A 26,992-nucleotide genomic window follows, 5' to 3' on the forward strand; every position below is an offset into this window, starting at 1 on the left:
TTAAACCATAAACATTCACTTTTTCTTTTTATTAAGAAAGCATGCACAAAAATAAACTCGTGAGACCACGCCCCTCTCTCCCTGACCACTGACACAAAGCACTGGGGGCCACATTGGGCTGGAGGGGCCTGCAAGACCACTCTGTGGGCCAGGCTGGCCCCCCTGCCCTGCCTGCAGGCTGGTGCCAGCGCACCCGCAGAGCTCCACACCCACCCATCGATGTCTTACCACGCACTAACAACACACATTGATTTCAGGGGCAGAGGAACGAGGCTAATTTGCACACTGACCGGCATGTATTTACATATGCAAATGAGGCACAACTTAATACGCAAATGAGGCAAATATGCAAATGAGGAGCACTTGGATACGCAGAAGGAGCCATCTTGGTTTGTTTTTCTTCCGGTGGTGTTTTCAGACTCCACAGGACCGGCTCTCAGTAATGTCCACTGCAAAACACTAACTGGCACCTGCCATAAGTTGTCTCTCGTTGTCGCCGGTGCCACTTTCCACAGAAACCTATCACACATGCTTCCAAAGCTGTATCATTCCCATCCTGAGGCAGCAGAGGTAACAGCTGACTCCATGTTGAAGCTGTCTGGGATTCCTCATTTCTCTTGGAAATGCTCAGTGACGAACAAACCCCCAAACACACACTTAAAACAAAACAAAATAAAACCAAAACAAAAAAATCCAACAAAAAAAATCCCAAAAAAAAGGAGAAAAAAAAAAAAAAAGGTGCTGTTCCCCCCTTCCAATGTAATGAGACCCTGTCCGCTTCCCTGACAACAATCCAATTTCCAATTGGTTTATCCCTACAGCAAATTTTAAAAGCAGTGCTAGTTCCCCACCTTCCTGCGGTCAGAAGAGAGGTTATTACTTTACTCCTGTGCTCCAGGTCTGTCAAGCAGCCATGATAGTCTATTTTGACATTTGTTCCCTTCACTGGTAAATAGGGAATAAGGGCTGGGGGGGAGGCTTTATAAAATATTAAGAAGAAACAAGAGGTTTAACAGAACGGAGCCATACAAGAAAAGAAGGGGAACACAGGACACAACTTTGGGGAGGAAGCATCTAAATGCTCGCTCCCATTCCTGCATCTTTCCCACCTTCCTGATTTGCACATGCTGACAAAGCTCATCCTTCAGGATTTACACTAGGTTACATCATCTCCCCAGCTGAACTGCAAGGGGTCCAAGACACCTTTCTCCCTTTCATACTACACTCTTTGGTTGGTCGGTTCAAAACCCTGCCCTGCTTCACCCTCTCTCCCCTAATGCCCCTCTTACAAAAACTGTTTGCAGGGGCCTCTCGGTCCCTGACCAGAGGGTTCAGCCCTTGGCCAGCAGGCCCCCAGTTCAGCCCCAATCTGCCCACCACAAGCCCATTCACCAAGTGGGAACCACTGACAGAGGATGTGCAGCTACACAGCCAGACTCCTGTTGCTGGCACTCTCAACCACAGGCAAGGACAGCCTCCAAAGAAATATGAGGGGTGGAGGATCAAATAACAATTGGACAAATACTGATGAGAGAAAACTTCCAAATTTGCATATAAAAGGGAGAGCCTCACTACATGTTTTGAAAAAGGGCTTGAAAGGGTGTGGGGTGAAAGGAAAAGCTCTGGGGAACAGAATTTGCTCAATCACATGTGACACCCCTGACTGCTTCTTTTACCTGATGGGTATGTAGGCTTCACCTAGAGACTGCAAAAGGCAGTGTAGGAAATGGGTCAGGATTCCCTCAAAATCTCTCAGTCTTCACAGATGGCACCACATTCTGAAACCCAACTTTTCTGCTGAAATACCGTATCTGCTACATTCTCCTTTCTCCAAACTCAGGTCTGCCCTCCCAGCTCAGCTCAGCTCTCCCTACCTCAGGGATTACCCTCTCTTTGTACTTGGGAACACCACTTATTTTCTTGCTGTTCCTGCTGGTGCAACAAAGTTCACAGAGCTAAGATCACCCCTCCAGTGTCCCTTCAGCCCCCTGACCTTTACAACATTTACGAAACATCATAACTACAGGCTCCCAGGGTCCACTAGGCTCTCTCACTCCAGTAGCCAATACGACAGATTCACCGGCCACCTTGAAGGGAAAGAGGGATTGTTAAACGCAAAATAACGGAGGCAGAGAAAGATGCACTCGAGGATTCAGCCTTCCAGGGTCTTTTCATGGCACCAAGGACCCATCTTCCCGCCCTCCACAGGGCACTGCGCAACACGAAAGAGCCGATCTGATGCGTCTGAGGCCACCGGAGGAGGGGGAGGGCTGTGCTCAATTATTGGTAATAATAATAATAACAATAATAATAATAAACAAAAAAAGAAAAGAAGATAAAACAGGACGCAAGGAAGGATTATCTTCGGCAGCATCTTGCGGTGGCTTCTCTGGCGGAGATAGAGAATATATATCTATATACAGGCAAGGCAGGGAGACTGGGGAGGGTGGTGCTGACACCATTGACCCCATGTCCCCCTCCCCTCCCACGTCCTTCATAAAGGACGGGCTATCAAGTCTGTAACTCGCTAGGTGATCAAGTCCCAGTCGAAATCATCGGGGATTTCCTCATTGGCGCCTGGAGGAGGCCCTGGAGGCCGAGGGACCAGATGATGAGCTGAGCCAAAAATAAGAAAAAAGAAGAAAAAGGAAAGAGGAGAGTTAGATTCTAAAACTACATGTTTTTTCACAGTGGGTCCTTGGGCAAAAGAAATCAAAAGTGATTTGGGCCCTCTCCTTTGCAACAGTCTAACAAGCAAGAACACTACAGGCATTAATCTCTGTCAGCATCTAACAGTGTCTGGGAATGTTCTGCTGTGAAATTCTCCACAGCAGCTTCTACAGAAGTTAAGTTTCAGCCTCCTTTACTTACCTCATAGCTGACTGCTGATAGAACACAAATGACTTCATCAACAGAAGCTTCTCATGTGCAGCTGTCTTCGAACAACTAACTGAGGGTGAGGCTAAGCTAGAAGACTGTTTATGTGAAGTGAAAGAAATCAGGCCTTTGAAATCCTAAACCTTCCCAGAGCTAAAAGAGAGCCCTAAATGGAGGGTCCCTTGCAGTCCATGCTCCCTCTCTACCCACAGTGCTCCATTTGATTACTAAGTGCTTTGGGAGAAGTGCACCAAGGAGTTGGGAACCAGTTCTTTAATGTTCATTGGTGTAATATGCCTTAACATCACCCCTTACCTGGGCGATTATATCCCGGAGAGTCCTGGGTAGAAATCTGGTACATAGGAGATGGCCCGGAGAAGAGATGGGGAGGCTGGGGCTGACCATAGGAGTTCACTGTGAAAGGAAATGAATTAAGAAAAAAAAAACAAAACAACTGTTAATGTTCAGGTCAGAAGTCTTGCCCCTGAGTGGGTGGCAGCTCAGCCACAGAGCAACTCACTCAGACCCACAGGATACTGAGGAGATATTCAGCTGATGAGTCCTAACTCCAAGCTATAGCTTGGTCAGAGATCTTGTTCTTGAAACCAGGAGTTTCTCTATTATTGTAAGAGAAGAAAATTTTCATCCAGAAACACCACAAGCTGGCTCAATATCATCCATTTAGTTCAGTAGTAGATGACACACACCATTACAGTTCTATCAAGACCACCATATCCCCTCCTCAGAATGCATCCCCTACCCCTTCTACAGTATTTCTCTAACAAGGGTGCAAGAGCTTTCTCCTTTATTGCTCCTGCCATCTGGAATAGCAAACTCTGTACCTTGCCATTCCTCTCTGTTGGTCACCTAAAAAAATACCTCTTCTCCTCTTTCAGGTTTGACTTTTAAATCTATTCCTGCCTGGAGGTTGCCTGTCAATAGCATGCATCACATAACAGCAGTCTGTCCAGACCACAGGTATAGGACATCCCAGTTCTTTAAAGCCAGAGAAGGCTGAGTTGCGATGAACAGCTCTGACAGCCTAGCTCTGAGTTGCTCAGTGCTGCATTGCCTGGTAAGGCTGCAAGTAGTTTAGAATACTCACAGAATTGGGCCTTCATTTGCATGTCATTTTAGTCTCCTCCTAATTACCTTGGTTCATGGATTGCTCCTGTTTGCCACTGTTCAGGGCACAAGAATCAGAGATTCGAGGGGGCTGCTGTGGGCCAACCAGATGAGGGAGCTGACCAGTCTGGGTAAGGAAGTGATTAAGGGAGTCACAGAGGTTGGCAATATGGTGTTGATCCAGCGTCCAGTTCTTCCGCTCAGCCTGGCGCAAACTCTCCATGAGTTCTGCAGGGGACAGAGGAGAGTGTCAAAGACAGCAGTCACACTGTGATCTTCCCTGCAAAGAATTTCTGTCTTCTGTCCCTAAATCCTACCGCCTCCTCACAAACCAAACTTTATGGTTTCAAATCTGTCGCCAGACTCCTGAAGAGCTCCACATCTAAGATACTGTCACACTGACTCAGGTAGGGCAAGGAAGAGTTGGAAGGAAAAAGCTCCGTTAGCTGACATACTTTTATGACTTAATTCTCCCTGCTCCAAATCCTGCAGTGTTCATTCAAGTGCTTCAGGATGTTTAACAGAACCCATGAAGTAGGATACCTCTTTTTAAAAATGAGGTGAATCACTGAGAAATCCAGGTACTTGCCACAGTTACACTGAAAAATAACATCCCTGCACAGCACTTGCGTGTTCTAGACCACAGCCCTAGTCATTGAGTCACTAGCCTTAGTCACTAGGCCAACACTGACCTGAGAATTGGGAGTGCTCAATGCTAGACCAGTTCAGCCGGTTTACCATCTTGAAGCTTTCCTTCAGGGAATCAATGTTGGAGCACCAATCAGGGGGAAACGCTGGAATGAAACAGGGACAAGATTAATACAACATAGATCACCCTTCCTCTCCACCCCTATAAAAAGACTGGCCCCTCTTCACCAAAGAGCCTGATGCTACAGCAGCTAGAAATCCTTTCCCCCTTGGAAAACCAGGGGCGGTATCTCCTTTTTCACTAAGGCCCTGACTTTATGCTGCATCCCTTAACAGAATCCCAAACCCAGGGTGATATGTTCTCCATTCTCCAGATTTCCTTCTCAGATTTCAACCATATCCGGCTTTCCCCCATTTTCTACACACAGGTAGGCACTACTTAGGGAAAGCTCACTTGTGGGATTTCTGTCTGGGGGCTCCTCACTGCTCCTTTTCCCCCATTCATGCTTTCCATCACCCCGGACTCACCAAAGCCAGCGTTGTTGATTGAAGCCTGTGACTGCTGCTGCTGCTGGTGTGGCTGCTGCTGTGGGTGGGAGTGTGGGTGATGCTGTTGATGCTGGTGGTAACCTCCATGCTGCATCGGGGGCGGGTGCATGGACATCACTGGCGGAGGGCCATAACCTTCACCACCCTGCTGCTTTCCTCCTTGGGATGGGCAACCCTCTGGGGTTGGAGTGTGGAGTGGGGGAGCAGCACCCACTGAGGAGGGGCCTTGCTGCTGCTGCTGCTGGTACATGTAGTAATTGTGGTTGGAGGGCTGCATGTCACCAAGGAGTGAAGAGAAACCTGCCGAGTAAATGAAAGAGGAAGGAGCTTTAAGAGAGCCTGGATCAGACCTCTGCTTACATTATCCAGCTCTAATTTCACACAGCTCATCCCGATATTTATGAAGCTTTAGGAGTGCCCTCTACAGGCTGCCAGCAACCATCACCTGTGCAGTTATGCCCTTGCTGTGCTCCAGACACAAAACAAAATGCTCTACAACAAAGACCCAGAAGGATTTTAGTACAGCGTTAGGCACTTAAGTTCCTCCTTGGATTTTTTCCTAGACTGACCAAAGTAACCCAACCTCTCCAGAAATGTCAAGCACATGTTGTTTTCCTATAAATGACCATTAAGCATACTTAAACAGTAGAACATTTAGGAAATTGATAACTTAATGCATTTGACTTGCTTGTTTCCAAAGACTCCCTTCAGCTCCCCTTCTTACAAGCAGCTTGGTCAGGAATCTTCACAATTTTTCTCACATTGATCATAAGAGGTCATAAAAGACTCTGCTTTTGTACTAAGAGCACACTGCACACACCAGGGCTCCTTTATTACTTTCATTCCTCCTGACTCACTGGGTGTGTCATTTCTATCCTCCTGTATTTCAGACAACCTCTACACGTGAGAGCATCAAGTATTTTCTATCCTTCCCCAACACCAGGAGCTCAGCAGATCTCTTCTATCTGCTTCCCCTGTCCATTCTCCCCATACACTGGGGAACCTCTGTGGAAAACCAGTCAGGGGCACTGCATGCCATTAACCTGAGCCACTCACTTCTTCCTTTGAGTACCTTTACTTGACCATCTGCAAGCAAGCCTCACATTTTCACTAGATTCAACATCAACCCTTCAAGTATCCTACTACTGTCCTAGGGCAAAAGGATGAATACTGCCATCCTAACTCAAAAGTTGCCAACAAAATTTTTTCCAAAACTGCAAGTTTTCCTACACTGCCATGCAGCCTACAACTGGAGGGAAAAAACCAGCAGCTGCTAAGTTTGTAAAATCAGAGGAACACACCAAGCCAAGGTTCTTCTCTACATTTTTCTAGCTTGCTCATACTACAACACCTCGCACAACAGGCTCCTAATAGGAGTGCCAGCATGATGACAGCAGTGAAAGTATATACATTTTTATTTCACTGAAGCTTCAAGCTCAGGAGGCCCTTTCTGGAGTGGCAAACTTTGCCTGCACTGTGTGATGGCTGATAGCACAGGCGAAAAACTCATGTAACAACATATTCCTTTTTACACCAGATTAATATTTAGAAGAGTGTTTAAAGGCAGAAAGAGCTTTAAGTTTTTCTGAAGTATTTTCCATGGGCATCTCATCCCTGAAGTGATTCTGCCCTCTTCTGGCTGCTTATTCACTCCCAGAAATGCAAGATATGAATGGAGTTGGAGGCCCTCTCTTCTCTGCTCTAAATCCACAAAGCTCAATTCTCCAAGGCCTTGTACAATCCTACTTTTAACAGATCTCAGCAATGATGATTTTCCACTCTCCTTCTGAGAAACTCCAGATGCAACAATCCCCTCCCTCTTACGGTTTCTAGTCTGACAGACTGTGAACGTTTCTCTGACATGCTTTTCTTCAGGACTTCATTCTTCCCAGCTTCTGCCATTTTAGTATTTGCATTTGTATCAAAACAAGGCATTTTTAAATCATTGTGCTTTTTTATTCTGAGAGAACTAGGGGGAGCAATGCATAAAAGGACGTGCAGATTTCTTATCAGCTCCTGGCAGAAGTAATTACAGCATGCCAAAGAAGGAAAGTCTGTTTGCACAGGCTCCTAAACGAGGAAAGATCTGAGAGATGCCAAATGGACAAGACTGTGTGGGCAGATACCTGCCCACCCCACATGACGCATGTAGTTACTCACCGTGCTGAGAGGAAGATGATTTCTCCAGCATGGATTTGTAGAGATTTCGGAAGGACCAGCTAAGGTCCTGGAAGTTGATCTCGGAGTAGGAGAACTTGAAGTCATGGTTGGCACTGTACAGCGGAGGTGGCACATCGGCCCCTTCACGGCCCTGCCCCCCTGCTACAGTAGAGGCAACATCCACAGGCCCTGCACCCTGCTAAGGGAGGCAGAAATAAGGCCTTCAGTCTGTACCAGGATTTGCAGCTTGAGACAGAGATCAGACTAGATACACATAGAACATGTACTGATATCCTGTATCACTTAGCTCATCTTCCAACAAATCTTCCCAAACACCATTTTCTTGAGGAACACCAACCACAGCACAATGGCTCCAGCTTTTTCTTCAGCTAATACCATTATGCCTTTATCCTTATCCCCATCCAACCCTTTGCTAAAATTCACTTCCTCCTTATTTTCCATCTCGGCAATTTCAGCTCCTTTCCTTCTTTTTATTTTTGCCTCCATATCACAATTTTCACAATTCCCTCTCCTCACCACTTCGCTTTTCCATTCATGCACTCCTCCCACTCTCCTTTTCCTCCCACTTCTATCCTTTTCCCCACGGCTCACCTGACTGTAGTTAGCAATGGGGGTGGTGCTCTGGATCGACATCTGAGGGGTGGCCTCAGGTGGCAAAGAGGCTTCTGTGCTGACTGGAACAGCCCCTCGGGGGCTTTTACTTGCTTCTTGCTCTGGGGAGTCTTGTGGTATCTGTGGATGGGGAAGAAAGAGAGAAGGAGAGGAGCAGAAATCAAAAACAGATGGAGAAGTGAAACTGCAGATGGGAAGCCAGCTCCCCCGCTGTAGAAGTTCATGGCTTAAAAAAGAGGAGGACTGGGCCTTAGTCACTGAAAAGTCAGGATAAAGGACTTCAGACAAGATTAACTTTGCTACTGAATAGCAGCAACAACAGGCAATCAACAGGACATACGTACTAGTTCAGTCCTGGCCTTTTTCTGCCCATCTATACCCCCTGACCCCAAAAACATTATCATGGTCTGGTGCTGGAAGGGAATTCCCAGCCCACTCCATGCTGTGTGGAAAGAAAAACACTCACGTCATCATCTGGAGGATGCCGCCTCTTGCGAGATATATCTGGACATGTATCTATTGTCCAGTAAGAGCCCTGGAAAGAAAACCCGTGGGTGAATGAATGATGAAATCACAGAGCTTCCTGAAGTAGGGGGCTGCTGACTCAAGAAATGCAGCACCAACTAAACATTAGGACCACAAGGACCATCCTCTAGAACCTCACACAACTGAGACTCAGGTGTTGCCAAGAGATTCCCTTCTTGCACTGGGTTGCATTGGACTATGAGGAACAATGCTACTGGTGGAAGGCAGAATCCTCTACTTTCCATCACTCTTGAGACAGGACACAAAAGGACGGTTTGATCCAAGCTGAGTGAACTCTTTTGGGCCTGCACACTCCTTTCAGTGGCTTCCTCACAATCTGAATTTATGATTAACTCATGAGAACCAACTCAACGTTGGTATTTGGCAGAGACAGCCAGAAGGATTGCTCTTTTTTCATGATTGTGAGACTACACTTCAAGCATCCACAGAGGGCCTGTGATGGCTAAGAAATAAACCACTGTTAAGAACTAAAACAAATTATGTAAAGAGGGGTCTGTTTAGCTTGGACAAGAAAAAGCTAAGTGGATCAAACCACTGCCTTCAACTGTGGAAGCGTATTATAAAAGATCTGATTCTTTTCAGAATCAAATTCTTCTCAAAAATGTACAGCACAAGAAGAGGCAAAAAATACAAGTTACAGCAAGGAAAAGTACAGTCAGATATGAACAAAACTTTCTTCACAATCATGGTGGAGCAGAACTAGAACAAATGCCCAGTTTTGCTATCTCCATCCCTGGAGATATTAAAAATTTGAACAGATCTCATCAGCCTAATGTTATTGTTCCCGTCTGGGAGAGGATAGGGGTACATGTCAACCCCTAGACCTCCCTTTCAATATAAAACAGCATATAATTATGAGTGTTGTCTTCTGACTAAGTATAAAAAGAACTCTAAAGTGGATTTAGCTTGTTTTAACCTCCCATCAAGATCTGAATAATCTGAATAAGCAACAAGCACAGGTTTTCATTATAAACCCAGCCCAACATGCCAATGAACACCTGCAAACATATACCCTTAAGTCAGTCAGGATTTCCTGGAATAAGCCACATAATTAATGGTATTTTTGAGCTGTGATGCTCAAAGATCTACTATTTTCACTTATAGATGCCAACTGAGCACCACGCAGTCCTTTAAATATAACCTGAAATAAAGGCCTGAGCAAATGGTCCTTTCTTGCAACTTTAGGATGAGGGGGAGGAGACAATCCTTGTGTCTAAATACACAGCTTCTTACCCCTACCATTTCCTCCTGCTTGTTTGGTTGTGGGCTTTTTCAGACAGTAATATCTGCATGCCAAGATGCCAAGTCTTGGTTTTTCTAGCAATCCCCCTTTACAATCTATGCGTACTATCACAGCTTTCCTTAGTTAGCCAACATATTCCTAAATTCTTGAGTTTTTACTCGTAAATAATCTCTACAGATTTAAACTACGTGATGATGACATATTTTTCCAACACCAAATACTTTGCAATCTATATAGGTAGCAATTCTGCTCTCATTTCCATGGATCCTGCCTCCATGAAATCCACGCCACATCACAGTCCTACTGTTCACCAGCAGCCACTATGCTCTCTCATAGCAGAACAAGTTGGACTATACTCACATTTTACACACAAAGATAAAGAAGAAAAAGAAACAAAATTAATAAAGTACTTTCAATCACACTTTTGACTTCTGCCAGTATCTTTAAAGTCAACTGAAGATCACAGATAAGAAAAATAATTACTAAAACCCTTAAAGTTCCTTTACAGGTTCCCTTTAAGTAAATGCTTCTGTAGCCAAAGGACTGCAGTAAATCTTACTACTGCTTCCATTTTTGCCTACACTTTAGGTTTCAAATTCCAACCATGAGTTAGAAAGGGGCAACCCCAGCTTATTTCCCTGCAGTTTTAAATTGCTTGCCCAGGAGCATGCAGATTTCTTACCTTCCCAGGATCATCTCTTGGTCGAGGCACCTTTCGAAAACATTTATTCAGAGAGAGGTTATGACGAATAGAGTTCTGATGAGAGAGTAAGAGATACAGGTAAGTGCTACAACAAAAACATACAGTCTTCTGGGTATGTGCTGGAGCAGAGGAAAATAGGGTTGTACATAAAAGCCAAAGCTCACTACATATCGCTGGAATGGGGAAGAACAGAAGCTGTGGAAAGGGACAGATTAAGATGGTTAATATGGGGCTGAACCACCTCTACACCTATAGAAGGTGCAATGAAAATAGCATCAGTGTGATGCAGAGGATGGTAGTGATATGTGCTTTGTGGGGGATTTTTTTTGTTTTCCTTGGTTGGTGGTGGTGGGTTTTGTGTGCACTCCTTCTTAGTGGACCCCCACATATGTTCAACAAAATTCTCAGGAAAACGGGACTGCTGGCTCTGCATTTTCTCCATTTGTCAACTTAGTTTTACATCAGTCTTATTTTAATCAGTGAAGCTATTCTGCATAGAATTAAGAAAGTAAGCCTTATAATTAGGCAAAAAAGGGTACTTCAGCGATGCAAGCCCTCACCTTCCAACCAATACCAGCATTTTTGTAGTAGGGAAAGTTGTCGCAGATCCAACGGTAGATCTCACTAAGCGTCATCTTCTTGGCAGGTGATGAGTTGATGGCATATGTGATCAAAGTGGCATAGCTGTAACGTGGCTTCCCATCTTGGTGCACTGCTGCCTCATCCTTACTCAGTGTGGCGTTGGGATCTGTTGGTGAGCCTGGGGGACACTTTCGGGCAGACCCTGGAGGTCCTGCTTGTGAGGAACCCCCTAATTTTTCAATAGTAGCCCTTAAAGTAAGCTGTGGGAGCCAGTCTATGGAAGTGAGGCTGCTTTCCAGGTCAGAGGCCATGCTGCTGGAAGCAGGAATATCTGTGAGGAGAAAGGAGAGGAAAGGAAACCCTTGAGACACAAACAAGGTGAAGCCTAAGAACAGAAACATCCATTTGCCTTCTCCTCCTGCTATCACCAATACCTGTATGAAGATCATCCTACTTTATTTATCTTACTCACAGCTAGCCAGAACCATTCCAAAAGGCCCATGACTGTGCCTCAGGGAGGACCATCCGTACTGAGGGCAGAGGGGACAGTGCTTTTCCACACTGATAGTAACATTGCTAGGGCAGGCTTACTCCAGGGCACTGCTCCCAGGTAAAAAGCCAAGATCTGTTTAAGGGAAGTGGGGCCCTTTCAGCAGGTATATCACATTCACTCCTTTACTACATAATCCATATAACCTTGGTACGCTTCACCAAGATTACATGTGGTCCAGTAGGTTTATGGTGTCAGGTAAGAGGAAAATCATAGCTAAAAGGGAATATTCATTCATGCCACACACAAACCACAATTTAATTAGATCATCTGCAAAGTCAGGACTATCTTAATTTGAGGGGAAATTAATTTCTCTCTGAGGCCTAGCCTCTCTTTTTGCATTAGGTGACATTATAATGAATCCTATTCCTTAGAGCTAGGATTACATATCTCATTTTAAAACACCAAGATCATGCATAATACTATATATAGATAATTACATCTACCATGTCAAGTTGGAACAGACTATATTAAGCTCATAATAGTTAAAGCTTTGCCTGCCATAACCAGTTTTTCCTAAAAAATATATATATATATATATATTTAAATCCTGCTTAATTCACACTATAGCAGGCAAGTATTTTCTCCAATTCTGAGACACAGAAAAAACTTACTTGTCTGAAATCACACAAGTTTGCTGCAGGAAGAGACTCAGAATAAACGTTCTCTTATAAACGTTATATACTTCCCCTCAGAAAAATAAACCACACCTGGCTAGCAGTTGTATACAAGGATTACTACATAATTATTTTATAAGAAGAAAACATTTTGCAGCACGAACTTGTATGAACTTGCACACTTAGCACACTAAGTTTTCTGTAGTCTGTTGCAGTGGACAGGCAGCAGAAAGTCCGTCATTCCTATTCACAACTGGCTGCATTGCTATACTGGGAGCAATCCCTTGAAGTCTGGACTGAGGGAGCTAAGTTTCCAAGGCCATAACTTGCATTGCTCTTTGCATAAAGAGAAGAAACATGTCTTGAAGGCATGCAAATTCTATACCTTTCATTTCTGAAATTAGTCATTCCAGAAGATTAAATGGTACTTTCTTTGAGCATGCTGGAGCATAGACAAGGCAAACACACAAACACACTTATGTCTGTATAGCAAATTAAACACTTGCATACATGTAAGAGAGAAGAGACTGACATGAACACACTCTGCTTAGGAAAGATTCGTCAGCAGACACCTCCCACTGAGTGCATCACTCAGATGAGTGGATCAGATGAGACAGGGAGACACCCATCTGCATGAATACCAATTAGGTACTCATTCTAAAAATAGGCATTTGACAATAACACAGTGTGGATGCACAGATCCAGAGACAGATGCACCCAGCATTTTGACACCGAAGCTACCCGTTCTTCCCCCACACCCATATGCATTCTACCTTTCACTTCTGCACTCCAGTGCCTCACGGCACCAAAGCAATGAAGTCCATACTCCAACGCATTCATATGCGCTAAACCTTTCATTTCCATGCATGTGCTCACCACACCTCTTAGGGCTCAAACACCTACACAATACCCTAACAAAATCCATCCCTCAGCCCCCACAGGCAGTGGCATCACAGCCCTGGCCTCAGGAAACACGTCCTAATTGCACAGCTAACACCATCACTCACTCTTAGGCACCCAGACTTAGAAGTGTAATTGCAGCACCACAGCATCTATGGCGAGTAGAAACATTTTTATGTCTGGGGAGGAAAGGAAAAGCCCATCAGCTACCAACTTACCCATCTACTCATCTGCCACACTCTCACTTGGGACAGGCATTATTACCTGCTGCACAGCTAATTGATCCAAGCTGCAAAAGGCTTTCCACTATCCAGCCCCCTCAAGCTGATCTTTATTGAACAACTCGTTTTTACTGATTTAATCTAGTATCAAACATTTGAAATTTACACAAATTAAAAAAAAAATAGCAAGACTATTCTTTTGTGAATAATACAAGGGAAAAGCAACAATATATTTTGCCCTCATTAAAAGTAGTACCCCACCTGGAAGAAAACAAACATGAACTAAATGTTAAGTTGAATGCTTCATTTTGTAAGCGTCTCATATAAATTATAAGTTCTATGGTGCAAGCAGAAAAAAAATTACTGCTTCTTGTTAAACCATTATGAAATATCAGTTGCATTAACAATACAACTCCAAAGTAAAATAAACACAAATTTATCTATTCCACCCCCTCCCCCCTTTTTGCTTTTTAAAGACAAGCAGAGAAATCAAGAAAATTAGGTTATAAAAGCATATGGCAGATTAAGATACCAATCTGAAACACCAGAAATTCAAGAAACAGAAGAAAGAAAGCACGGTTGTTTTGACAGAGCTTCAGGTTTGCCCAGGTTATGTCAGTAGAGCATCTGGGATGATTGGCTATGCAGTAAAATGTAAGGCTGATATGCAACATCTGCATCATCAAATACACAAGCTTTTGTGCATTTGTATAAAATAGACTCGTCAGGGAGACAAGCAAAATTAGAATTGGGTCAGATTACACCCACACTAAGAAATATAATATTTTTATTCCTTGGCTTATAAAAATCTTTGACAAGAAAACAAAATCCAAAAATCTTAAAAAAAACCAACCAAACAAAAAAACCCAAAAAAAAACCCCAAAAAAACCCCAAAGTAAACCCTGTGTCTATATATGCACTTGTCACCCAGTACTGAAACACTTTTCAGTAAAACACAGCAGCTTTTTAAGAAGATACTTTTTAAGAAGATAAGAAGATATACACTAGACAGTAATTTAGGACTGAAAGCAAAGAGTCAGACCAAACAGCAATCACATGGGAAATTTCAAAGCAGTGGAATAAGACCTTTTTTTCCAAGTTTGCACTTGATCATGTTACTGGATTTGCTGGCAATATGGGATCTGTAATAATTGAGCATAGTCAAACACTAGGTAAGGTGGCAATTCCACAACACTTTCAGGGCAACAATAATTTAGTGTAATTGGCTACTAAATTATTTAAAAGAATATTTGCTATGCAGTACATATTACTGTTAATTTATGTTGCATTTCTCATTCACCTGACCCAAGTATTTGGTGCATCAGCTTGACACTACTAAATGGCATGATAAAATAAGACTGCAGCCAAACCAGAGCAGCTGATCATTCTTCCAACTTTCCTTTCCCAGCTTATTGCCTGGCAAATCTTTTGAACTCTTCTCTTATGATCCCACTCAAACAAAGAAAAAGCCAGTAATAACTAATAAGCACATGGAACTGAAATAAAGGGTGCTTTAAAAATCCTACCACATTAGCAAGTCAGAATTAATTTTCAAGAAGTAAAAAGAAAGTCGAAGACCAGAATTCACAATGTCCTATTTTACAAGGTAAATGCTATCTGTTTATGTATTTGGCTGAATTTAAAAAGCAAGGTTAGAGTAGCCAAGGTCATAACCACCATCAACAGCTGGAAGGCGACAGCAGAGTCTTCATTTCTCAAGCACTAAACAGTTACAGTACAATCCCGAGTCAGACAGGTCAGAGAGATGCAAAAAGTCCAGCCAAGCATGGATCCTGAACTACAGTTAAACAGACAAGAATCCGTCCTATTCATAAGAAAAATGTATTAAAGAAAATTCCTGCATTGAATACCTTTTAATAACCACTAATTCACTTCAGACTAGACCTACAGCTTTCTAGGAAAACTGCTGTCTTACTTTGAATCTTTGCAAGTAGCAAGCGGAAGCTCCTGCTGCAAATGCAAGCCAGGCTCCTGTTGATGGGACAGTAAGGGCCATCCCTTAGCAGTGCTGAAGAAATCTGTACTTTGCTACTCTGCAAATGCTCACTCTAAGCCAGCCAGATCGTACCCAGGATCACTGCTACTTGCCCATCAGGACAGAAAAACACATGAAATGTGGGGAACAACACACTAAGGGTCCCACTGAGCACAGAGTTAATAAACATTTATAGCCTGAAGCATTCTCTAAGGCTGGATTCAAGGGCTGGTCAGGCAGAACCAGTTGGGACTGAAATAGGGAGCCATACAATGCTGTGCACTGCCTACAGAAGATGCCTATTCTAGAATAAACCTCTACATTTACATTTTTCTGTGTTTACTTTCACTGTTGCTTTATTTGCTAGTATTCTGATCCAAAAAACACTATGACAAAAAGATTTAAAGGAGACTCAAGTTTCTCAACATGAACTTTGAGAGAATAAACTAAAACAGACTACCAAGCAATGACAGACATTGCTACAGAACACCTATGAATAGGTGACTACTTGTATTTCAGTGCCTGAAACACAGATCCAGTGATCTAACTAACAACATCCATCTAATATACTCAGAGATAACCCTAGTCTCTAAGGTATTTAGTAGATATAAAAACTGTCAAAAAAAGGACTATTTGACTACAACCTTTCTAAAATAATGTCACATTGTGAGGAGTAAAAGTAAAACATGCATGAAGAAATGAAGAGCCTCTACTTTGGTGAAAAAAGGCAGTTCCAATGTACTTGTGTAAATAACACACTCAAAAAACTCTGTGTCCTCATCCAGTACAAGAAGGGGAAAATAATTTAGCTGAGTCTAGAAGGAAGAGAAATTTGCCATTTTAAGATATGTGCTTTCCCTCATAAAGAAGGTGGTGTGAACTAAGATGGCAGGAATAAAACACTTAAAAATCCGATCTTCTCTAAGCAAACATTCTCACAGAAATACTTGTTTCATGTAAGAAATAAGAAAAGAGGATACTGATTATCTGCCCAGACTGAAATTGCTATCCATCGTTTTGGTAACTCCTTGTGAGAAGCCTTCAGGAAATGTTTATATTTCTGGAATCAAATGAAGGAAGAGAGGCTGGTGGGTATTGTTCATAAAACAAAACTTAACCTGGAAGGAATGATAGGTGTCATGTTACTGACAAAAGAAAGGCATTGCAGTTTGACAGCACCTTTCTGCCTTCAGTGCCATATGAAAGGAGGAAAACCCATCCCTGGGGGCAAGGAGCTAAGAGAAATTCTCATACCCTAGAACCATGCTTCCCTTTTTGGGGAGCAGTAGAACAAGCCAAAAAATGTTTTCCCAATTACAGGCTTGCAGATATGGTAACAGGAGGCACATGGTTCTCACTAGTCATGAGCCACAAAGGGAAAAGGGATCCAACCAAAGGAAGCCACTGTCACCTAAGAGCCCACGGTGTGCTATTGCCTGTGAGTGTCACAGCGTGCACCTGTCCACGCGTTGGGTTCTGACTCCACAGCCCTGCTCAGAACTACTGCGTGTGCAACACGGCACGGCTCTGAACGCTCAGTGTACTGCTTCATGGAACACAGGCAGTACTGTGACTCTGGTATCCTGAATGGAAAATTTGCTCCAAGTCACACAAAACACTGAGGTGGTACTGAAAATTACCAGTTCGAGGAAGATGAAAACTTTTAGGCCATGTATAGCTTAATATAAATTGCTTGACTAATTGTTTTGTTGTAATTAAACTGTTATACAGAGATGATTTTCCTTTAATGAATAGAAATCTCAACAAAATAAGGTTCATATTAAGTCTCAAAGAAAAATAAAAAGAAAACAAATTTGTTTTCACTGTCATTACAGATTAGATAAAATCATGATAGCACATTTATCATAGGACCTTTCAATTCCCTCCATTTTGTGAAATGTACACAAGCAGGCTATAAATTTGTATTTTGAATTTAGTAAATGAACAGCACTGACTGTGCAGGCATTTTTGGTACTAATGAAGCATGAAGTCTTGTGAGAACTATAAAGTCACCCAAACCCTCATGTTGGAAGTGCATCAGGATTCAATTCCAAAGGCAATTATGTCCTAGCTTTGTTTGAAACTGACAAATGGTATAGTTTACAAAACCTGACCTGCTTATTTAAACTTATCAACAGATGGCATTATAGCCAAAGCCTGAAATATGCTCATGTCAAGAGAAGCAGTATCTTTATGGGCATAACAGGCTAAGATTGAGCATAGCTAGGGCCTTGCCAGATTTTAATAAGACCAACTAATCAAATGTTTTTGTTGTCTGCTATATAAACATACAGGGGAAAAAAAGCATTGAGAAATACTACACAAACGTTGCAGACACTCCTAAGACAGTCTGAAAATATGTGCTCAAAGTTAGGACCAGTTTGTTTATTTATGATGCTGTGTAAGGTAAAGTGGGGAATGTGTAACACCTGTCAAAAGAAACAGTAAATGATACTGCGAATACTGGTATACATAAAATACCTTTGAGCTGGAAATTATTTCCTTTGTAATAAGACTACTAGAAAAGATTTATTCTAATAATAAGCCAAATGTCCCATGACAACCCTCCCAATAACAGATTTGAAGTAAAAAGTAAACCAAGCACTTTGAAGAAGTGCAATGAAAATACATCACCACAGCAGAAGTGTCTCTGCAGCATCCCTCCACCCTCGGTACCACTACGCAATATTTCACCGATGGAAGTAGCAGCTGTAATTCCAAACATATGCCAAGGCAGGAGAGAAATCTTTGACATTTGCTTTAAGAATATTAACGGAACAATTACTCTTACACTGAGAAAGGTAGAGGGAACTGGTTTCGGAATAAGTCAAATTTATGACCACATATCTGAAATTAAATTTTCCCTCGGAAACTGGAAGTCCGTGGTAGAGAAATGGTAGGTAAGAGCAGGTATTTCCCCCAGCCTTTTGAGAGGCCCCAAGCTGAAGGATTTCAATTTTACCTGCCTATCAGAATCACATCCAGTAATAAACCTGCAGCAGAAGGTATGTAAACACCGATTTAATACCCAGATTGTTTCTGAAATTAGAGACAACATCAGAAGTAGAGCAGCACGTGCACTATCTTGCTCAGAAGATCTGCACAGCATTGCAAAGACATATACAGAGACACAGGTTAAAAGAATGTAACATGCTTATAAACGAAAACTGTGTTCTTATTCACGTTAAAAAATGGGTCTCTCAGTGAAAAATTACTGTTAGCCTTGCATTTTAATGACATCAATAGTGAAAGGCTTCTATGGTAGAGAAAGGAACATCAGCCACATACAGGGAAAATGAAAATCTGACTGCAAGTGGTCAGAACTTGTTCACCAAAGGCTGAACCACTGAAAGCAGAATAGTCAATATGAACTCTGCAACAGTTGCTGAAACAAACCACAACCCACTCGTGGAAATGGGTATCAAGCAGTAGCAAGAACTCTGTACTGAATTCATAGGAAAAAAGGAAATCAGTATCAAGTGCAGATTAGTTGAATACCACGTGCCCAAAATGTACACAGAGCACATGCTCCCAGGGTTGAGATTACCAAAGCACTGCAGAGAAGCCTGTTAAAGAGGAGTCTGAGAGCAAAGCACAGCTGAAATTGAAGTTGGAGAATGATCAGAAGAATCAAATAATACTGTGTGAGGCTCATAAATTAAGTCTCAACCACTGTTTTAACATAATTCCTTTTTACTATTCTGTTAGCTGTTATTCTCAAACTGACAGAACTCTCTTTCAGTAGACAAAACACCTGACAATCCCTGCCTGGCTCACAACTCAAAAAGATTTGTACCACTCTTGAAATTCAAGAGGATTCAGAACCACACTACCACAGAAGACACACCAATGAATGGTTTCTTTTTACTTAAAACACTAGTACTTCTGCTTGGCATCCTACTCACAAAATGCTCCATTTTGTGTATCATCATCCTGAAACTAAATCTTCTGTTCATCTCTTTACAGACACTGAAAGAAGTCCCTTTCTTCCACACACATGCTTGCCACAGTTGTCACCTTGCAGCTGCAAGTAAATATTATTCTGCTCTAACCTTGAACATTCCAGTCTTCAAGATGTTGTGTCTTTGCTTGTAACAATCTTTATTTCTTTTGCAATCATGCTTCTTCACAAAAGGAGCCAGGGAGAGTGGGGTACATACAGTAAGACAAGTACATTTGAGTATCAGTTAGACCTTTGAATAATTTTCAAAAATGCAAATAATGGCTATTTGCATATTTGAAAACAGCTAATTGTAAATATGCAATTAACAGTGGGACCCAATGATCTTAGAGGCCTTTTCCAACCTTAATGATTCTAGGGTTCTATGAAATAAGTACTTTCCAGTATGTCTGGCCTCTATTGGCTGGCAATATTCCCGTGTGTATCAAGGTATGAGTCAGCTGAGGAAGAATGCAAAGAGATGTTCATGCAAAAAATGGAAAAGCACAGTGTCATGCTTGTGTTGCTGGGACACAAAGGACAATGCAGTAAGGGACAGCGACAGATAGGGGAGAAACAGAAATGTGAAGGCCCCTTAGAGTGAGCACAACAAGCTGGAACCTTATGTGGTGGATGATAGCCAAAGCACAGGCTTGTCAAGGAGGAGATGGCAATGTGTTGAGAAAATATGCCAGGAGGACAGCCTCAGCAATTGTGATGCTAACAAGATGAGAAGGTAACACAGTTCTCAGAGGCCAATAAGAACAGCTCACGCTAACAGAGATGGGAAATGAAGGAGGAAGCATAAGGGTTACCCAAAGAGACTCAAAGAAACAGCAAAAGATTAAGCCATGAACAGGAAGATGAGTCCTACACTGTATGTTCAGAGCACGAACATGTTATAGGCCCAACTGTGGAAGCTTGCAGCAGAGGAAAGCAGGAAACAAAGGCAAATCTCAAAGGAGCTTTCTCAAGTTCCACATTGGCCTCAGGGGTCTTAAACTTGCAGCAATTAATTAAAAAATATGTTAAGGTAGTATGCAAAGCTGCATCATTTAATATCCCTGGCATGAAGGAGGTAAAGAAAAGCAAAGAGAGGATACTAGGTCATTGTGTCTAAGTTATGAAAAAAAAAATATGGAGGGAACTAAACAGCTTCAGCTTAGTGCGGAGGCTACTGAATGAATGACTGGAATAGTTATGAGGGAAACCAGGAAAATACTGTCACAAAAGTCAAGGGAGGACAAGATTTCAAGACTGGGCATGATCAAGTGTCAAAAACAGCAGGGAAGCCAAGAAGGATGAAGATGGAATAGAGACCCTGAGACTTGGCCAAGAAAAGGTCATTAGAGATCTCAGGAGAAGCTTCAAGGGAGTGAGAATATCTACACTGAAGTCAACTTATGAAACAGTTCTAGACTGCACACAATTATACAGAATCTTTCAATTTTGGAGTGACTGGTCCTTAAATGAAACAAAAACGCATTGGGGCTTCTATTGTTTCCTAATGCCAAAAAAAAGGGCATATAGAGGTTTTAAGTTCAATATCACATTGTAATTAAAGCAATCCGCAGCAAGAGCAGGCAGCCATTAGAAAGTGGTTTTCATCCTTACACTTTGGAACCCTTATAAAGGATCAATAACCTATTCCAGGATATATGGGAAGCCATGCACGGAGAAGCATGCAGCCCAAGGTGAGCCAGCAAAGGAACAGCAGAACTTTGTAGAGAACATTGCTCTCTCAAAACCCAGACCAGTTCTCTACAGTCAAACCTTGTCTACTTTGTTCAGGTAGAGATAAAAAGAATTTCAGATATAACTATTTTACCAGCTTGTTTATTTTTCTCTGCAAGTTCCTGATGGGGAGGGAGAATTTGTCTTGGTTTTACTTAACAATAATTTTTTTAGGGGAAACTGCGAATTCAAAAACTTTGCTCTTTTAATTTATGACCACAAAGTGTTCAGAATCTTTCTCAATTATTCAGATTTGAACTTTTAACAGTAATTACATATTTCTGCTATAATCAGCCACAGTCTTTACAGAGCAGAGAGCATAAACAAAATTTGAATTGCTAATGGTAAAAAACAAAAAAGCAAATATTTTTTCCTCGAGGTATAAAAGCTCTCACTCATCATCTCACCCTGTCCCTCATTACTCAGTCTCTGTTATACATAAAAAAGGCCAAAAAAAGAACACACATTCCCTTAGTTCTTGATTTCACATCAAATAAACTGACCAGCTCAGAAAGATGAGGAATGAGGTACTGGGCCTTTCACAAAATGCTCAGCCTAATTCTGAAAACCAAGATCCTCAACTGCTAGAGGGAACCAGAGAATGTAATAGAAGGGGGTTTTATTCTAACTAACCAAAATATATAGCTATTCCTGAGGAAGGAGAGGGGCCAGAAGAGAAGGGAGAATGAAATGGAGTTGGACTATGGAGACCAAGTGCCATTCCCTAGGCAAGCAGAACTGGTTATTTTCAGTGATTAAAAAAAGAAGTTTCTTGAGATAACCTCAGACAAAAAAATCCTATGTGTCCACAGGCATATAATCTAACAAAAGGCAACCAGGAACAAGTCAAAATGCAGGTGTAGAAGTAAGACCAGAGCCTGTGAGATGCAGTAAGAGACTCCTGCCAGTGAAGAATCCTACTGAGAAGATGAGGGATGCTTGCTTGATGAAGAGAAATGCAGCTTTTAGGCTTCTAGGACCATAGGACAAAATGCCAATGGGACCACAAGAGAAAAGAGATGCAAAAAGCAGGAAAAACTGAGAGGAGGAGTGGGTGTAGGAGGAAATGCGAATCAAGAAGTAGGCAGGCTGGAAACACGCTGGGCCTTAAAGGTGCAGGAGAGGAACACGAGTGCCACATGATGCTATGGAGCCCAGGTATTCAGGAAAGGTCAGGCAGTACCAAAATCTCTGCTGTCTACCTTTAAATCTGGGCTGCCTACCTAAGGAAGTATCAGGTTCACAACAGGAAGCCTGGTCAGGTCAAAGACAGCTGGATAAAACAACAATCTAGTCCAAATCCTGGCAAAGCATCACAGATATAGGATTAAATTTGTCTTAAAGTTGGCTGTGAGATCTCCAAATTTTGAAACATTCACAGTATTTTGCATTTGCACTTCAAACTTAAGATGAAAATTTGCAATTAATTAATTGTGAAAACATACTGCTGCATGCTTGCTCTCTCTCAGTAATACACATACACAGACGGCTTTAAAAAGTGAAAAACGTGAGTTCAGGGCAGAAATATGTTATGGATTTTGATGTTCATCATATATCCCTTAGAAGGAAGAAGGAAACAAAACCAGCAAAACAGATAGCAAGTAACAATACTGCCTACAAAGACAATAAGCATTTGGAGGTTGAACACATCAGCTGGATATTCTTGCTAAATAACATGTGCAACTGCCAACAATACAGCAAATTAAAGGCTTTTCTTTAGGCTTCAGAGTTAATACAACTGGAGAGTTCAAACATGTTAGGCTATCACATTAGGCTGCCCATCAATCTAGGGGCTACTCATCTTCTCTAATACACCTCCCAGACCAAAAACAGTATCCTTCAAAGTTTCAGTTGTGAAGCATCACTCAGATTCTGCAAATGGAGTACTACAAAAACATAGAAGGTTCTGCATGAAAATCACTGGTTACTCTTCTACCCAAGGTTGGGAGAAGCAAATGGAAAAATGAGTCCAGAAGCGTTCTTCATTTTTTGGTTGCTAATAACTGAGATCCAATTCCTGTCTGACAGCTGTGTAAAATGAGATAATCAGCTCAGTCCTGCTCTTGAGGGACAGCTGTCCATATCACAGTTGCCATTAACCACTCCTTCTTTCTGACATTTGAAGTAAAGGGCCAAAGATCCAAACTGGGATGCAGACAGAATCTCCCACTACATGAAGGTCAGCTGAAGTTTAGGGAAAGAGGTAGTAACCTGTAACCTGTACCTCTGTGATAAGAATAAACTTCTTCAGAGACACCAACATTCCGCTGTATTTTTAGAGAGGGAAAAAAAACTCAGCAAAAAACCCCAAACTAGAAGGACTACAGTAGTAACAACCCTCTCTTGGCCTGAAAACTTAGATACCAACTCCTCAAACTGCTTCCTTCTTTTATTCCAACTGTCTGGACTCCTTATTCTAACCTAGAAACTTGCCCTCAAAGCCACACTTCAAGATAAAACCCAGAAAGTTATAGAACACAGACTTAAACAGCATTATAACCTCATGATCTTTCAGTAATATAATCCTTTTCCCATAACTCTTTAGACCATCTCGTTTTATTTTGCTTAAGGGCTTGACCTGAGAAATGCCACTGTCAGTTCTCAGAGGGGAGCTGAGTGCCCATAGGACAAAATCAGACTGCTTCAACTTAAAAAGTCAACTTTTGGAAGCATGAAAGTCCAAATTGAAATTTACAAACCCATATACGCACAACTAAGTGTCTTTTTCCCTAAATGTAGAAGACTTCACTGCTTCTGTTGAAACCAACTCTACATTCCTAGGCATCTACAAGAATTAGGCTATTTACAAAGGTACATTAATGTGGTTTTTAAAGTCTAATTTTAGGTGGTCAGGTTTAACATTCTTAATGTAAACTCTTATAGACATAACAGTTCCATTTAAGCGTGTCTATAAAGTACCCTGCACTTTCATGAAGATAAATAATACTCTCCCTTTTTCTTGCATAGGTACTTTTGTATAAAATAAATGGTGCAGAGCAGCTGCAGTATTCCATCTCAGAGGAAGCTGCATTTTCACCTGTGATAAACATTTGATGTGAATACCATGATCATTTTGAAGAGCTGTCCTCACGAAAAATTGTTCCCTAAAATTTATGAGTATGTCCCAGCTTTTGTATAGCTGTGTTTTAGATTATGAGATCTTTTGAGAAGAGATTGTCTTAATTTGGTGTCCAAGTCAGTACTGAATGCCTTGTCAGCAATTAACAAATAAATAACCATTAGTCTATAGCACACCACTTCCAGTCTTTTATGTCTGTAAAGACCATTTAAAGCTCAGGCAGCAAATACAGAATCCTTATCATTAATGGAAGAAAAAAAAATGTTTCATATGCAGAAAGGTAATTGTTGTGGAAGAGCAGAATTTTGTTAAGGCTGGTGTATATATTCTGTAAAGTGCCCTGGCATCCATCAGAGGCAAAAGCACTTGAAAAATGTCAAGTCATGACTGTGAGGAAGGGGGCAGCGTGAGGTAAATTAACCTCACGAGCATGAAAAGTCAGTTTATCCCCTTGAATGTACAAAGGCCAAAATGCCTCAGTTATCTCTTCCCTTGTGCTAGATAACACAGCTCTACTCAAAACAGGCTGATTGCATAACTATAGGGCAACAGGTAGGAGGGCATCTAACAGTACCCCCAGAACATATGTATGCTTGGTGGTTCAGCCTTCCCTTAGAAAAAGAGTCACCTTCTGAAGCTATGGATAACTGACAAAATTCTCTGCCAAAATGGGGAATCACTTTGGCATCTTTTGTCTGATCTTGCAAGCACATTACACCAAGGAGTTCCTTCTTCAGGGACTCCCTCTTTAACCATTGCTCTCCAAAAGGGCTCCCTGTCCTGGCCCTTTGATCTTGGATTTCCTCACTGCTATCTCACTAGAAACAGTAATACCTCACCGTGAGATATCCGAGATTCTTCTGCTCCTGGAATCTGCTTTGGCTTTATTTGAGACGACGTCTCCCTCAGACTTGATTTCTCAGGAAATCACTACGCTGGTGTCAGAATACTCATTTGTGGCTGGGAATTAACTGCCTCATTTACAAAAAGCAGCAGCTTGGCTCACGCAGCACCAGCACTAGGATTCATATTCCTAGCCCCTGAATGCAGCATAAAACACAGATGAAGACTGGTGGCAACCGAACGGCTTCTTCTGGCTTTCAGAGCAGGTTCCACCAGCACTGTCATAGCTTTCATTCCCAGGCCCCTGAGCACCACAGGACCCACTCTCAAGGGCACTCTTTCCAGAATTCATCCCACAGTCCCTTAGGTACATTAGGACATGCATCTCAGGGTATTTGCATGGGGATCTGTAGATTCAGACCCCAAGCACAGCGAGGTCTGCACCGCACAATGATTTTATTCCCACAGTTAGAAGCATAGTAGGACCCACATGGAGAACTGACACTCCACCCCATGGGTGCATCCTTGGACCCTGGCACTACAAATCACTGCTCCTGTCTCCTCAAAGCTTTTTTTGGCCACTATTATCATTCTCAATGACCCCTAAATGACAGAAATTAATTCACACTAGTGATGATTAAGGCTGAGTCTAGGATGAATAGACCAGGGAAAGAAAGTAGAAGGGAGAGGGTAGAGAGGCATCTTACAATTATATTGGGCTAAGGTCTCCCATAAGCTAAATAGTGAGGAAAAGAATCAGGTCAATTCCATTTAGCTCCATAAGGCAGCTAAATGAATGAGACTGAGAAAGACACACAGAAAAAGAAGGTGGGGAGAGGTCCAGAAACAGAGAGCTAAAAGATTAAAAGCATGCAGATACCGTGAGAGAAGAAAAGACACAGAAAACAAGGAGAGAAGGCGAGACAAGACAGCTAGGAATAGAGAGGTGATATAATGTGGTCACTCACTCTGTCTGGAAGATTTTCTGGAGGGAGGTGGATTATCTTCAGTGCTGGTTGTTGGGGTGCTGCCCTTCACACTCCTCTGAGACCCATACTCAGACCGTTGCTGTCAGCTATTCCAAGGGCTTCTTCAAAAAATATTTCGAGGGCGAAAGGATTGTGGATGAAATCAGGATCTTGAGTATTAAAACAATCTGCTAGGGGATTGTCAGTCCCCTAAAACTGCTGTTTTTATCCTGGGATGGAGATCCTCTCTCCCTTTTGGCAGCTAACTACTAAAGGGGTGTTCCCTGGGAAACAGCCTTTTCACTGATGGTCAGATTATTTCAGAAATCAATTTCCCCAATCTGCCTACCTAGAAATCTCTTTTCTCTAGGTACACCTTGCCCGTAAGGGGAAAAAAAAAATCTCTTTCTCTAAAAAAATTTTTGCTATCTCAGTGGATATTATCAGTGAAATCTGCCTTTTCCTCTCCCTGTAACTAGGAGGTGTGTCCTCTCTCCTTGCACGGGGTATTTGAAGAAAACCCTCTTGGGATTAGGGGATGAGGGATCTTCCTTGGGATGAAGGAAGATGAGATCAGTATTGGAAATTACCTTTATCTCCAGTTAACAGCAACTGGAAAAGGAAAGACTAGCTAAATCTCTCTCTGCTTTCTCTCCCTTGTTTTGCTCTATCACCTGCCGAGCAGAAGTAAATAATTACTAGGTAAGTATCTGGAGCTCCTACTTATTCCTGTCTTGGGAACTGCCTCTCCTGGGCATACAGGATTTCCTCTGTAAAGACACCCACTACTACCTGATCTGGGGAAGGGCTGTCTGCTCTGCTTGAGAGAAGACTTTCCTCAGCAGGAGGGAGTCGGCAGTAAAGGTTATTCTCACAATCCTCAGGAACTGGGGTCTGAGGACACTTCTCCCCGTAACAAGTATCGAAGGAGCTCCAGAAGGCTCTGCTCCACACCGAGAAAGAGCAGACCTGCTTCTAGATAGTTACTAGGGCTGGCTGCCGGGGTCCTCCGCACACCCTTGGCTGGTTAGTGGGGAAGGGGGCAAGTGTTAAGCTCCCTCACCAGCTGCGGGGAAGG

The 26,992-nt window shown here is 42.3% G+C and overlaps 1 protein-coding gene across 2 annotated transcripts; it reads right to left on the reverse strand.

Moving 5' to 3' along the window:
* On the reverse strand, positions 1–26,992 carry FOXJ2 (forkhead box J2). 2 transcript variants are annotated; one of them, XM_066572259.1, is made up of 11 exons: positions 25,915–26,992; positions 11,045–11,397; positions 10,464–10,538; positions 8,459–8,527; positions 7,972–8,112; positions 7,360–7,555; positions 5,179–5,499; positions 4,695–4,796; positions 4,030–4,230; positions 3,193–3,291; positions 1–2,616 (listed from the first exon to the last, which is right to left on the reverse strand). In XM_066572259.1, exons 2-11 carry the CDS (start codon positions 11,375–11,377, stop codon positions 2,528–2,530), a joined length of 1,626 nt encoding a protein of 541 aa, XP_066428356.1. In that variant the 5' UTR covers positions 11,378–11,397; positions 25,915–26,992; the 3' UTR covers positions 1–2,527. The 2 variants fall into 2 exon arrangements, with proteins under 2 accessions (XP_066428356.1, XP_066428355.1); XM_066572258.1 differs by having other exon boundaries at positions 7,360–7,558; positions 25,915–26,990.

This window comes from Molothrus aeneus, chromosome 2 (genome assembly GCF_037042795.1).
Source record: "Molothrus aeneus isolate 106 chromosome 2, BPBGC_Maene_1.0, whole genome shotgun sequence".
NCBI lineage: Eukaryota > Metazoa > Chordata > Aves > Passeriformes > Icteridae > Molothrus > Molothrus aeneus.

Coding starts and splice junctions, on each gene's coding strand:
- FOXJ2 (XM_066572258.1), bottom strand. CDS start 11,377: ATGGCCTCTGACCTGGAAAGCAGCCTCACTTCCATAGACTGGCTCCCA. Junction 7,559..7,971: donor CCATTGCTAACTACAGTCAG/GTGAGCCGTGGG, acceptor TGCCTCCCTTAG/CAGGGTGCAGGGCCTGTGGA. Junction 5,500..7,359: donor ATCATCTTCCTCTCAGCACG/GTGAGTAACTAC, acceptor TTTACTCGGCAG/GTTTCTCTTCACTCCTTGGT.